The sequence below is a fragment of the Syngnathus leptorhynchus genome, chromosome 6 (genome assembly GCF_054491065.1).
Source record: "Syngnathus leptorhynchus isolate UIUO chromosome 6, UIUO_Slep, whole genome shotgun sequence".
NCBI lineage: Eukaryota > Metazoa > Chordata > Actinopteri > Syngnathiformes > Syngnathidae > Syngnathus > Syngnathus leptorhynchus.
The window spans coordinates 10,532,055-10,546,451 of NC_141200.1; the positions used below are offsets into that span (position 1 = coordinate 10,532,055).

Below are 14,397 nucleotides of genomic sequence, written 5' to 3' on the forward strand. Positions count from 1 at the left end.
AATGAGTTTTCCAGCTTGCCAATTAAGTATACATCTGGAGTTCTTGTTCATAAAGAACATTTTTATTAGGGTTGCATGGATTTATCTAACTTCTCTTTTTTTTTTTTTTTTTTTTTTATTGTAGTCAGTGTTTTCTTCAGTAGCAATACTCATCAAATATTCCTGGGGTCATTGAGGGACATCTTAAATATTGCTTCATGTGACCATAACAACAAACATAAATTGTACTATAATAATAAAACCTTTTTGTATTTTCTTAATCAGACAAACAGAGTAAGAGAGAAAGCGGACCTCAGTAACACAATCTTGAAATGTTAGCCCAGGCCAGTGTGACATAAGGGTGGCTGTGAGAGTGAATGAGAGAGTGAAAAGGCAACTGCCCACATGGTAGATAGGAGCTCCAGAGACAACTGTTACAAGTTACCACTTCCTGCCTGTGCCCTTCTTGGACTTGTGTCACCTTGCAATGGCTTTATTCATCTTCCTTCAAAGTGAGTGACTGGCTGAACTTGCACAGATGGCAAAATGTGTTTCTTAAAAGTATTATATATGCATGAAAAATAATAATCAAATTACAGGCCAAATATTAACTTTTATTGTTTAATATGGCTAAATAAGTGCACAGTCACCCGAAAAGAAAAAGTTCATCTTCACATTAGAAGTCGTCAACCAGAACTGCTAATGTTCAGTATACAAACAGCAAGATACACGATTAAGGTGAAACCAGAAGTGACAGCTTACTTTTTATTCCTCGACTTGATTGATTTGACACCAACTCACCACGAGAGTCTAGCATACAAGTTTTCATACAACTTTCCGATATTCACTTTATTGTTAAAACTTTTGGTATGCACCAGCTGCTTATCGTTTTTTGTTTTGTTTTGTTTTGTTTGTTTTTTACCTTAAATTAGAAGCAAACATATACAGCATCATCTTCAAAAACCATGCAGCAGTGTAAACATAAAAGTTGACAGATAAATCAAACAATTACAGAGGCAAAGGCCGTCAAAACTAGATCAGAAAAGTACTTAACCCAGGGAAAAGGGCTTGCAAAATAAGCAGATCTACATCTATTTCCTGTGCATTACTAAAACTCAGAACAAAATAAATAAAATATACTAACATATACACATTCGAAATGCACTCTAAGGAAGACAACCACTCCATATACACAGGTGGACATGAGAGATGCCCAAACCCCACTTTCTGTTACAAGGATGATAAATGAACATTGATATGTGTTGAGAAAACCCATTTCATTCATGGAGTGTACAACAACTAATTTGTTTAAGAGCAATTCCAGCCCTATATTACATTGAATGCGCGAGGGACCGTCATCCTCGATCACAGCTGCATTCTACTGCATCTCAACTTACTGTTGCACATGTACATGCTGGAAATAAAAGCACTTATATGCCAAATTTGCAAAACCTGAGGATGAAAACAAAGGCAAACCTTTGTCGCTACATCATACAATCACACGCAACATGTTAAAAGAATGTGCTCGATTCAGAAAGGCATTGTAGGGGGGGGGGGGCCCAATGATGGAAACAACCTTCTACAATCAAGCTCACTTTCTGGCCCAAACCTGATCATGATTTTTTGCAAACGTTACTAAATGAAGTTTGACAAGTTGGGAGTCGAGTGCAACTATACAACTGCAACGAATGAAATGAAAGAAGACCTAAAAGAACTCAAACAATGAAACAAAGCAGCAAAAAGATCTCACACCACATTGCAAATTAAAACCTTAAATAGTGGATATTGCTCAGTACTTTGGTTGGCGGGGAGATCAGAGTGACGTCAGATCTGATCTCTCCTCCCTTTCTGCCCTTTTTACACAAGTGGTTTATCACTAAGGCACTGGTGCGTAGGGTCCAGTAAATCGAAATGTTCCGCGCACGACCTGTAGCAAACGCCACTAGAATCCACAATTTGTCCGATGCGTAGTCCACAAACACCTGACGCATAAAACGAAAGCAAGGTTTGTAAATGCATCCCAATCAAACAGTTCTCCTTTAACTGCAACGTCACGTAAAATAACCCAACCCTATATTTGATTCTGTACAGCTTCAGGAAGGATACACATCGATAGATCGAGCGGAGAAAGACCGTCACTTGGAAACTTTGTTCTCGAGCTGGAAGAGATCGAGTATGTCCAACATGGCCTGTCTGATGTTGGCGCCAAAACGGTGAGAGTCCTGTCGAGAAAAAAACCCCCATAATATTCAAACAAACGAAAATGACCATCAAAAGAATGAATTGAATGAAATACAAGTGAGTATACAGTTTCTGGGCTGGAGTGTTTGCTGGAGATGTGGAAGTTGATCAAGTTTTCTCCAACGATGATGTAAGACACACCATAACCATCATCAGCCACCTAGGACGAGGAAAAAAAAAAAAAAAAAGACAAGGTTCATCCAAATCTGCGAATAATGCCACCATACTCTGCAGCAATCTTTTTTTTTTTTTTTTGTAGATTTAGGTGATTGAGTGAGGAGCTACCGGTCCAAAGCCACCTCCAGATGACACATATTCAGGGTGTCTGACAAGGTCAAACAGCTCCACCTGCTGCAGCGGCGTCTGACTGGTGGACAGCCTCCACGGCTCAGACAGCACCTACAAAACAAAGACCGGAAAGTTATCATACAGTTCCGGGGGGGACACTGCATGTTTTTGGTCTAAATTTAAATTTTAAAAATAAAATAAATCTGTGTTAAAACTGTTATTATGACCCCCCTCGCCATTGCATTGCAGGTTTTGAGTTTGCAGGACAGCTTTTTCACAGGCTCATACCTCCTTGAGGAAGGGCGAGTCTTCCCCCAGGTATTTGGAAACCACGTAAAGACAGAAGAGGTGGCGATCAATGCCCATGCCGGTCATAGCCAGGCGGTACATGTTTTGGTGTTTCTCTGCAGCAAGTTTGAGCAACTTCAGACGTTGTTCTCTCTGAGAGAAAAAAAGATGTGTCGGTCCACATAAGCACAGCATAATCCAAACTAGGAGAAGAAACAAGAGAGAAAGACATTTCTTACAGTCTCATCTCTGATCATAGAATGGACGAAAGTGCACGTTTCCGAGGTGCAGGAGCGGACCGTTTCCGTTCGACCCTCACGGAACAAACGGGTCATGGAGGCTTCATAGGTCAGGCAGAACTTGCCCTTGTCCTGGTTGGCGATAGAAAATTCAAGTGGTTACGTTTTGAAACAGACAGACAGACTACTATTTAAAGCACTGCAGCAGCCCAATTGTGGTACGGAAGTTGTGACTGCCCTCTGCTGGACAGTTGTCAGTGAAAGGTGTAAAAAAAAAAAATGAAAATGAGCATTCCTGTGTTATGTTAATTCCAACAAAAGAATAAAAATACTGTGACTTTACAAACTCAACTTATGATTTTGACAAAATGGTGGCAAATAACATTGCATTGGTTTTATCATATTAAATCAATCTGATTTGGTTTGGTTTTCAGCGTGAACCTCATTTACATCTCAAAAACAAATGATTCATTGAGTAGATGTGTTGAACAGTGATGTTTTCCAAGAGGAAAAAAAAACAGAGGTGAAATACAGCGGGAAATGTACAGTATAGTAACATCCGCAAAGCTCATGAATTGACAGTGTGTATCACATTATTTTGGCCAAGGAGTTGAAAGTACAAACCCTGTAATGAGCCAACTGCAGGGCAATCTGGATGAAGGCATCAGGACTGGTGCGGCACTTCTTGATGAGACCCTTGCCAAAATCATTGAAGGGGAAAATGTGGCTGTCCACATCGTCTGCCAGAGTCCTGGCGACTGTCAGCGAGCCCTCGATGATTCCTTGGCACTAAAAGTAATGCAAAGACGACATGCTTGGCTTAACATGCATTTGTACACTTTGATTAGCATAAAATGGATGCTGCTTTTGCGCTTTGCATACGACTCAGACTCGTGCGAGGAGTTATAGCAACCAGCAGGGGGGGGTGCAAGTCGCGCGATAATGCAAATCGGAAACTGTAGCTTATTTGACCTCATCGTTGATGTCCCATTGCAGTCTCTGCGGGGCAGGCAGGTTGGGATGGGGCTCCCCACAGCAGTGCCCATCTTCGGTATATCCAAGCTTAAATGGGTCCATGGAAAGCACATGCTGCAAAACAAATGCCGTTTCAGGTTGAGCATTACTCTGACTTCAATTGTGTTTTAAAACACAAAATCCCGACAAGAGTATCATGAAAAAGACAATGACAGACCTCCCACAGATGACCAATGATCGGAGCATCAGCCCAGGAGTGTTCAGCATTCAGACCCATGGTGCCATTCTTAAAAACGATCAGGTTAAAGGATTTATCAAACCACCTAAATGAAAAGAGAAATATCATTAGAGAGTTGTGCTGTATCCTTTGACTTTTTTTTTTTCTTTTCCCCATGCTTCTTTGGTACTACCTGTCGTAACACTTTCCGTGCAGCAGAGACTTTGCATAACTATCCAGAGACTTGACTGGGCTGCTTTCTTCGAATCGCTGCTCTGTTTCATCCAGTGTCACAAAGAAGGCTGCCTTCTCAATGGCATCCAGAGACTGCTTGTTCTTGCCACGGCTGAAGTAGGTGTCGCGGCACTTTGCCCATGGTGTCCTGCAAAGAGAGAACGAACGGAAAGAGAATAGCAGTGCAATGCAGCATACTAAGAGGGTTTATTTATTATTTTACTTGCACTGTTTTTTCCCCCACCCAGCTACAATCAGACTGGCAAAATACAAAATGAACACAAGTAAAAATGATTTTTTTTTTTTGTGTAGAAAGTGTAGAAAATGAAATGCATTACTTCAATTGGCAGTTAAAAAAATGGCAATTTTTGGTCACGGGGAAACAAAGCGTGACAAACATGAAAAAAAAAAAATAAGTAAGTAAATAAACAATTAAATAAGTAAGGGGGGGGGGGGGGGCAACCCCTTTTTCATACCATTTATACTGGCTCACTCTCCGTTTCTTAACAACCCTGAAATTCTTCTACAGAATTGGGGGAAAAGCTAGAAGATTGGCATTTCTTCTGGATAAGTCCAAAGGCCCTAATGAAGTATTCAGGTGTATTCCAGATCATAATAAAACCAACAGTATCATGTGTGAATTTCACGGAACAGCGGAGTGATTTCAGCATTTGGGCGGTCTTTCATGAAACTGTGTAGGACACCTAGACTATTTACACTTCTCTGCAATGCATGCCAACTGACCTGTCCCCTGCAGTAAGCGCAGCGAGCCTCTCCTCTCCTGGCGCGGGCTCCGACCGGTCAGCCAGGATCCTCTCCATCTGTTGTTCGATCTCCCGTGGCAAGAGAAGCCTTCCGTCATAAAACATCCACACCTTGTAGAAGCGCCCTTTGTGGTACACGGCTATGTGTTTGCTCTCATTCGTGTGCTGTAGGACATCTAGAGGAGAAGTACAAATAGTAAGTTGCAGAAGGACGGAGTCAGAGAGGAGCAGCAGTGTTGTTTTAGCGGTTTACCTGTGTCCCCTATCGGGTCTCACTAGAACTAATTGGATCTGCAGTGCAGTCACAAAGTTTTCTGGCCATTTGTATCACCTTAGAGATGTTTCTACAATTTGAAATCAACCCCCAGATTTTCTTGACAATAATATGTTGTATGCGCCCCCACTACGCTAAACACGACATTCTGTTTATTGAAAAGTTAAATTAAAGTTGAAGGTAATTCAACTTCATTTAAGATATTCCAGTCAAATTGAATAGAATGACAAATTGAAGGCGTTCATATTGTTTTCTGAAAACATCTTTTATGGGATACACAGGACACCAATTTCAACAATTAAAGTGGACCAGAATACTTTCTGAATGCACTTAACAGTAAATATGATCTTAGGGGAATAAAATGCTGTTCACTTTGGATGCAACATTTACTACAACAATTTAAAATATACTCTTTGATTAATCTCTTATGGGATCAAACGACGGTGGAAAACAAAGTCATTGAGATCATCTAAAAGGAAACAAGAAGAGACTACCTGAGTGAAAAGTGGAGCTTGAAGGGAGGGTGCATGCAGGGAGGAGGATGTAACATGGAAGTTGGATGCAAAGCTTGTTTGAACACTATTGTGTAGCATCAAGACAAACCAGTTTTGGTGCGTTCAAAGGACACAAAAATACATTGTCTTTGTGATGCTTGTAGTGTTCAAAGAGCCACCAAACAAGGGAGGGTAGATACTAAGAAGAAGCCCCAAAACACCAAGAACGACACGTGCAGATTAGTCTGCTCTGCTCTGCCACTTCCATCAATAAAAAATGCTTGGTCTGCCAACCAAGAGGAACATTTCAATTAACAATTAATGGGTTTAACAATTCATCGACTCCTATCAGCTCTTCTATATGGACCAAATCTACTATGACTACTTGACTGTTAAATCCTCACGTCAATTCAAAATCAAACACAATAAAACAAATTCAATTTATGGACTACTTGCTTGTGCATTTGTTAACAAAGCGGTGAAGCCATCCTTCACTGCAAACAATTGAGCTTTTAAGGGATGCTCCTTTTATAAGCAAACATGCTACTTAACTGTCTTTAATTAACCTCTGATTAACCATTTAATTTAAAATGAGAGTTTAAGACCAAAATAAAACCAAGATTCACCAGTTTGACCAATTCATATCTTGTCTTTGCAGTATATTCAATTGAACATAGCTTGAAAAGGATTTGCAAATGATGCGTTGTTTTCAATTCACGTGTGACACGACATCCCAATGTCTTCAACCATTACAATGACATACTGATGATAAAGATAAACAGCTACCAGCTACCTTCATGTCCTCCCCTAACAAATAGCACCTCCTAGTACCCCATTTTGTCACAGAAAAGTGTCTATCAGTAGAACCATATTGAGAAAACCCATACTTATCGTTATTGTTCAAAGCAATCGGAAAGGGCAGGGGGGGCTATACGCATTACAGTACTGACGTGTCAAAAACTGAGGTATCGAAAAGCACATCTCTGAACACACACAATGCAATACCTGAAAAAAAATTAGGAACAGCGGAAGAAGAACAAACCAGTGAGCAGCCCTGTCAGCTAAGAACAGGAAACTGAGGTTGCAGTCAAAGGTGGCTCAGTGCTGCATTACATTCAGTTTTGCCTCGTGACAGTGGTGAATGGGTCATTTTTAGCCTCAGTCTGGCTTTGAAATGACCAAATCAACATTATTTCAATGCCACAGTGTACTTCCTGAAACAAAACTGAACTAAAATGACTTTGGCATTTGATCTCAATCCAAGAGCTCCTCTGAGACGTGACTATCATGGTCAAAAATCACACTACACCACCTCACTGGTTTTATAAGATGAAATGTACACGATTAGTACTTAAACATGGTACTTATCATTCATCACATTTCTCATGCCAGGTCTTGTCTTGCCGGGTCTCAATCACCATGTTATACAAAGAGCCTGGTTCAGCCACATGCAAATTATTCACCACGTGTGCAAAGAGCAGAACACATGAGTATTTCAAACTCTACTGGGTCAGAATTTTTCCACAGACAGACAAAATCGCCCAAGGAGAAGTACAGTCAGAATGGCGTGGAGGAGAGCAACACTGCAGACTCTACCTGTGTCTACACCTGGGACACGACTGGTGTTGAACATACGCTCGTATTGGGAGGAGCACATGGGGATAGTGTTTAGGAGCATGAGCTGAAACGCAAGAGGGGAGAGTCAAACAAAATCGAGATGACATTCTAAATCACCATAATCCAGACAGAGCAGCAGACACAAACACCTACGGGGACAGAAGCATGGATGAAGTGGAGAGGAAATGACGAGGATTGGTTTGAGAGGCTGCCTGGAGGAACCTCAGCAGGCTGCCAGGGGAGAGGATTTAAACAGGGACCAGAAACCAATGACCAACCCTTTCAATTCCAACAGCAAAGCCCTCATATGGCCAATGTGAATACGTTTCAGAAATATACATCACCTCTTACTTGTAGTCATCTTACAAGTCACATCTATGAAAGCCAATCAGAGATTGGATTGTTTCAGGGCTTGGCTGTCGAAAAAGAGACGAGAGTAGGCAAAGGTTTCCAATGGCTGCTGCCATTGAGATGGTTTGGGTCACAGGGGAAGGGGGTATGGTTCAGAGGGCATGGCACAGGTGCCCTCATCTTACCTGTCTCCAAACCGGGCATGCGGGTAGTGTTAAACATCCGCTCCCACTGAGCCGAACACAGAGGAACCTTGTTTGCCAGCAAGTATATCTTAACGCAGCATCCGACACAGCGAAAGGACAAAACAGTAAAACACAGAAACACTGAACGTGAGTGTTTAACATTGCAAGCACATGCGCGGGGAGAGTTGTACATATTCATACAGTGAAAGCTTTGCTGCTGAGGCCACACAATATACTATTTAAAAAAAAAAAAAGTGCCATTATTTCATTAGGAGTCTAGAAATTTCCATCATGCGGGTTGGTGGGGGGGGGGGGGGGGGTTTACAAGAAAAGAAAATAGTCAAGGTAAAGCTGTAATACATCTGGCCATCAGGAAAAGCATTACAATTCACTCTTTCAACAGCACTCTGAAGAAACAGAAGGACAAGTTAAAAATATAGGTCAAATCTCATTTGGCCAGCAATCAGGACAATATCTCCAGTCAAACAAGCAAATTGTTAGCCAAGTAACACATAAACTTTTTTACAGTAACGAGTGTTGAGCATTGTGAACATGAAAACGCAAACTACAGCTGAATTTATTTGACTAAGGAATCATTTAGATAGTAAAGCATTAGCTGCACTAACAAGCCATGGGGGAAGAACGTTAGAACCCAAAGACGTTGCTTCGTACTCACTGGCTTGATCTGAGCTCGGTCGAGCCTCCTCCTGTAGATCATGATGGCGTGAATGGCATTACCTGCTCTGGCAGCCTGAACTGAGGTGGGGAACACATAAAGGAAGTCCTGGAGGGAGAAGAAGTTGTTTGGCAGAATGAAACTCTCTAATCAGACTTCTATTGCTTCACAAACAAATAACTGAGTTTTTCCCCTACCATAGCATAGTAGTTGCTGTTCACCATGATGGGTCCGCGACCTCTAAGGTAAATATACTCTTCCCACCAGTCACTGACCTGCGATGATGCAGGAGAAGAACAACAGAGATAAACATCAGGTAATATTATGAAGTACGTTCAATCGATAGCAATTTGAAAGGGTAAAAGAATTCTTTACGACTCACGTAATTGGAGGCCCACCATGACTTCAGTTTTAGGTACCACTGCAGTCTAGGACCCAGTTTCATCTCAAAGTCTTTAGCCAGTCTATTCATCCGTTCAAATTGTTCATCATCCATTAGTGGGCGGACTGACTCGAGGTACTAAGCATTAAAACGACACATAAGGAAAAGGTAACAGTTAACTAAGTGTACACAGTAAGTGAGGAAAAGAAGTCGAGCTGTAATGTTATTTATTGCAAGGATGCAAAAAGGGCAGATGACAACATACTACATATTAAAATCCAGCTAAGTCGATAATAGCGGAAACAAAAGAAATGAACTTTGATCTCCTGGTAGCTCCAAAAGATCGAACAAAAAAAGCTGGAGAAGAAAACAATGACCCTTTTCCCAAGGTAAACATACCCGTTTGCAAGTATCATTCACAGGTGGAACAGGCAGCCGTGGCAAGGAGCTCTGGAAACTATAGAGCATGGGTTTCCTTCCAGAGAACACCTTAACTAACAACTGGAAAAGAAAAACAGTATTGCTCAGTGTTATCAAATAGAACAGTCAACAAAACTCTGCCATCGTGTTAAAACACTACGTTAAACAGCTTACAAATCAGGTTTAACTAACTCTGCAAAGTAATCCTTAAAGGATAATAAAAAAAACCTAAATGCTCCAGGGCAATAAGGGCAAATCAGGTTAAAAATGTGGCCATTTTGAGCCATCGGAAGTAAAAACAATGTCAAACATGAAAAAAATTGTCTTTCAAAATGTCTGGATTGTTAGGACATATGGAGACAGCTCGTACAAGAACATCGAGCATTGCTCACCATCCATAACCGAGTCGACCAGGATACCGAGCCATGGCGCGCATACATCCAGCCGTGCCACGACAACAGGCACTTGAGGACATTCCTCATGATCATGATGATGGTCACCCATAGACCTGTACCCACCAATACCCCACCAACAATCTTCTGACTGTCTGTCGACATATATTTACTGTACAGGAAAAACAGAAAAAGGAGAAAACCTGATCTGAAAAGTGCTTCAAAAATATGGTACGTATGAAATTTGTACTGGCCAATTGATTTGGCACATAATTGTTGTTTTGCACGCAGGTCATTAAGGATCTTACCTAATCGGTATGTGTTGTCCCAGTTTAGCAATCAAGCCAAGAGATGGATCCAGTTGTTTGTATTTATTGTAGGACATGTAAGACACCACCACAACCATGAAGCCAGCTGGGCTGCCTGGGTACACACCAGTCATTACTCCATTCTGTGGAGGTTTAGACAGGAAAAACAAGATCATGGGGGAGCCAGGAAACAAATACAATGATTTATAGCATTATAGTGAGGTTGGTGAATATGAAGACAATGTTATCAGTTTATTATGTTTGAGTAACTTGATATAGTGGTGAGTAAAGGGTTGAAGGACAAACACAGAATTGACACCCAAGGCATTTGTGAGTGAGTAGCCTTCTAATGGGATTGGGAGCATGTTAATATAGTACACTAATCGACACGATCGTAAAGAACAATGTGGTCAAACGTTTCTTGGATAAAGCAATTTAGTATTTCCAAAACAAAATAAGATCAATATTGTATAAGTTAGTCGCAGGATTTTACTAAGTGCAGATGGGAAGGGCCCGACTGGTTCAAAGGTCGAACTTTGCTTCCGTGACGTAAACAGAGGGCCTCTCACCTTGAAGCGAATGAATCTTTTCTTCCACGAGTGAAGACCAGAGAGGTAGATTTGGCGCAGAGCCTCGTGGCACAGCTGCAGGTCGATGCCATCTGGGGTGACGGTGAACTGAAAGGCCACTGCCTGGTGAGCTTCTGCCATGGTGGCTGCTTCTGTGCAAAATTACTGAAGGAAACACAAAGTGAACGAATGCCCTCATTATCATGAAGTAAACAGAGATGCAGAGGCATACCTGCCGCATTTTATTTTCAACTTCTGATAGATAAGCAGTGATATGGAAGGCTTTAAAGCGTGATAAAAAAAGCATGCAATGCATGATGAAAGTTGTCTCGAACCTTTATCGTTGTTGCCGCTTTAAAAGTGTATGATTACGTTAAGCCTTTGAATGTAGCCTCGCCGTTGCTGTGTAGGAACCCGACAACTTTTGTGAATGTAGTGTCATATTTTGTAAGTTGTCCTTGTTAATACAGTGCCAATGAATGTGACGTCAATCCAATAGGAAAAGTTTTTCTTTTTTTTTACTGAGGAGCTGAAGAGATTTCAGACTTGTTTAAACAGGGGCTCTTTGTGATCATCAAATGCAATACTGAGACTCTTGAGAAAAGTGTTCATTGTCAACAGGTTCCGGCAAGCTGCTCAAGAAAGGGCATCATTATCCACCACACTGTTACCCCTATGAAAACCGGTCATCCTCTCCATTAAACTCTTCCAGAGTAGAGTATTGTCGATATGGCCTCGAGGTTTATATCAGCAGCTCCAGACCATGCACACCAATCAAATTCCTACTGTCAGGGTTCTCACTCTTTTCTTAAAATTATTTTCCAGGAATTTCCAGGGATTCCTTGTATTTTTTTCCAGGACTTTTTAACTGCTACAGTATGATTCAAGTTATCATGACATGCACAAATAAATAACACCCTCAATCTTTGGAGATTTATTTTCTACAATTGGACAATGTCATTGCAGTCTGTGAGGCGTATTTGCAAACTCATTCGAATGAGTTCGTACAATCCAAATTCTTCATCAAATGCAGACTAAATTCTAAAAACAGCTTTTTCCCAGAATGCCAGTACATATATTGAATTGGATATTGCAAAAGTCATCCCTGTGGCATCATAGGGAAAATGCCCAACTGAAATCATTATTTGCTGACAAAAAAAAAACTACTAGGTGGATTTGTAAAGTACTTTGGATAACGTGGCGTAGATAATTGAACAAAGCAAAAGTATAAAATTTTAGGCTGTATAGTAAATACTGCATTGTTTATAAATGTTTTAGCGTAAGCGCTCTCATGCTTTACGGTAGTCTGGTGCAAAAAAAAAATGCATTTGAATAACCTTTTACATTGGGACGTGCAATACAAGGGATTATCCCGACAGTGAAAAGCTCAGGATGAAAATGACAGGGGGAAAGTCCATGCTGAAGGACACAGTCGCATGGACATTTTCAATCTGAAAGCAGCGTCTCCGCAGACCGCCCCACCCCCACCTGATCACATGATCCAGCCTTCACTGCGGAAACTAGGGGAAAGGTCGCCCTGGAGAGCCGCTCGCTTGGATACAGAAGGAAAACCGGGAAAAGCACTTGCAAACCTTCCCGTGCATTTCTCCAGAAGCGTGTATCGATACACTTTCTAAATATATAAATCTAGCTAAATAGGCAATCTTTCTAAAATGTTACCCCGATGGTAATAAATCATGACAACCACCCCCCACTGTCATCGTATGCGTAACGTCGTTCATTTGCATTACAGATTTGATCATTCCGTCATCATTAATCACGATCAAAAGGCTGCCATAAAGAAACACGTAATTTTATCAGCAAAGACGCACAACATACGTGGTTGCCATTCAGTAATTGTATGCTCTGGGAGGCAACATATGACCACGTGGTACGTCCGAAACTGGGTCAATATTTTGCACCCCCCGATGTAAATAAACCATATTCTGGAGTTTCCGTGCAATAATGCAGCCTTCCTGAAGATAAACCTTTCAAGTGCATGGTTGATACACAAGTCCGAACCACAACACTATAGCGCCTTTTTTTCCCCCCTTGACGTTAAGGAACAGGTGAAACTATAGATTAATGCCTAGTTTAGTTGCATCACGGGCCACCGTGCTGCAAAAGACCTAATGCAATTAATTATTACCGAACAATCGAGTGCCCTATGTTTGTCTTTGACAATGAATGACCTCTATTTGCACCATTGCCTACATAAGTGTTGGGAGGACATCTTACCTTCGTGATAGCTGCCAACCACCTGGACAATGACCGAGGAGTGTTTTGAAAACGATCAACAAAAAGACCTGCCGAATAAATTTAGCAACACACGGAAGGATGATGAGTGGATGCTAATGAGTCTAAAATGTCCTACTCTAACAGCTGGAATGCGTTTTGTCTGACTCATATTAAAGTTGGAATATTTCATATACAACTTAAGTCTCATATTCGAATGCACTGCACCATAGATCATTTGGACTATATTCCACCACATCCGAAAACCTTCGTGATCAAATCCTTCGCAGGCATATTTGACGAGCGCTTTCCAAACTGCACAGTGGGCAAGACAAGATCGCGGGAAATGACAATGAAACGGAGAGCTTTTACTCACCAAGCCCTCCGATGAATCCGAGAGTTTGTGTGCAAGACTTTTGCGTCTGCACGCTGTGTGACACCGTTCGGCGGCTGAGCTTGTAGATCGCTAACGTTGACACGAGCAAGGTACGCGAATGAGAGCCTGTGTCCAACGCCTACTTCTTTTGCTACGTCACCTGCGTCCTGAGTGGAACAGCGCCACTAAGAGGACCATCCCGGTATTGTAAGTGGTGAGTGAGTACACGGAAAGGTGACGTCAGGATTTTTTGTGTCTGTTTTCTGTGTGCTCGACTCTGCTTCACGATCTTGTCAATAAAGCACTATCCATCCACATTTTTAACAGAATAATATTATGTCTTGAATTATTTACAGCTCTGATGTTTGAAGCTGATAAGCGGACAATCAACCTTTCTGATACTTGGTGGGACTGCGCCGCATAACTGCTGAAAACTGTGTTTTCATTTATTGAGACATGCCTGTCTTATGAACACAAATCCTCGCTAGGGGGCGACATAAATTGACGCTTTTAAAACAATAGTTGAAAACCTAAAAATACAGATACTCTATAGCGCTTTCACAAAATAATACTGTAAATATCTGTTGAATAAAGTTAGGCCTTTGGAGTCAGGAAGCTTTTTCAAAGCAGTTGCACAAGTCCACACACCCTCTTATAAATGAGGACGTGGCAAGACAATTTTCATTCGGCTGCTGGAACAGACCAATGGTATTTCAATTCCTCATTGGAAACATTGTTTGATACACCAGTAAATTCAGTTAGGAGCTTCCTCAATGCTCACGGAACGATTTAAACTTGGCCAACCCCGTAAACGAGTTTTTTTTTTTCATCAATAGAGGGCGCCAAATGATTTGACGTGCATATTTAGGAGCGGGACCTTTCCACGTGAATGT

The 14,397-nt window shown here is 41.4% G+C and overlaps 1 protein-coding gene across 2 annotated transcripts; it reads right to left on the bottom strand.

The window, feature by feature from the left end:
• Positions 1–730: 730 nt before the first annotated feature.
• Positions 731–13,671, bottom strand: cpt1ab (carnitine palmitoyltransferase 1Ab (liver)). Of its 2 annotated transcripts, none has more exons than XM_085913768.1 (19): positions 13,505–13,671; positions 10,894–11,058; positions 10,325–10,467; positions 10,017–10,188; positions 9,604–9,705; positions 9,205–9,342; positions 9,020–9,097; positions 8,823–8,930; positions 7,590–7,674; positions 5,206–5,401; positions 4,421–4,609; positions 4,228–4,333; positions 4,008–4,124; positions 3,660–3,824; positions 3,036–3,167; positions 2,797–2,949; positions 2,506–2,619; positions 2,288–2,380; positions 731–2,201 (listed from the first exon to the last, which is right to left on the bottom strand). In XM_085913768.1, exons 2-19 carry the CDS (start codon positions 11,032–11,034, stop codon positions 2,115–2,117), a joined length of 2,319 nt encoding a protein of 772 aa, XP_085769894.1. In that variant the 5' UTR covers positions 11,035–11,058; positions 13,505–13,671; the 3' UTR covers positions 731–2,114. The 2 variants fall into 2 exon arrangements, with proteins under 2 accessions (XP_085769894.1, XP_085769895.1); XM_085913769.1 differs by lacking the exon at positions 13,505–13,671 and adding an exon at positions 13,132–13,240.
• Positions 13,672–14,397: the final 726 nt, after the last annotated feature.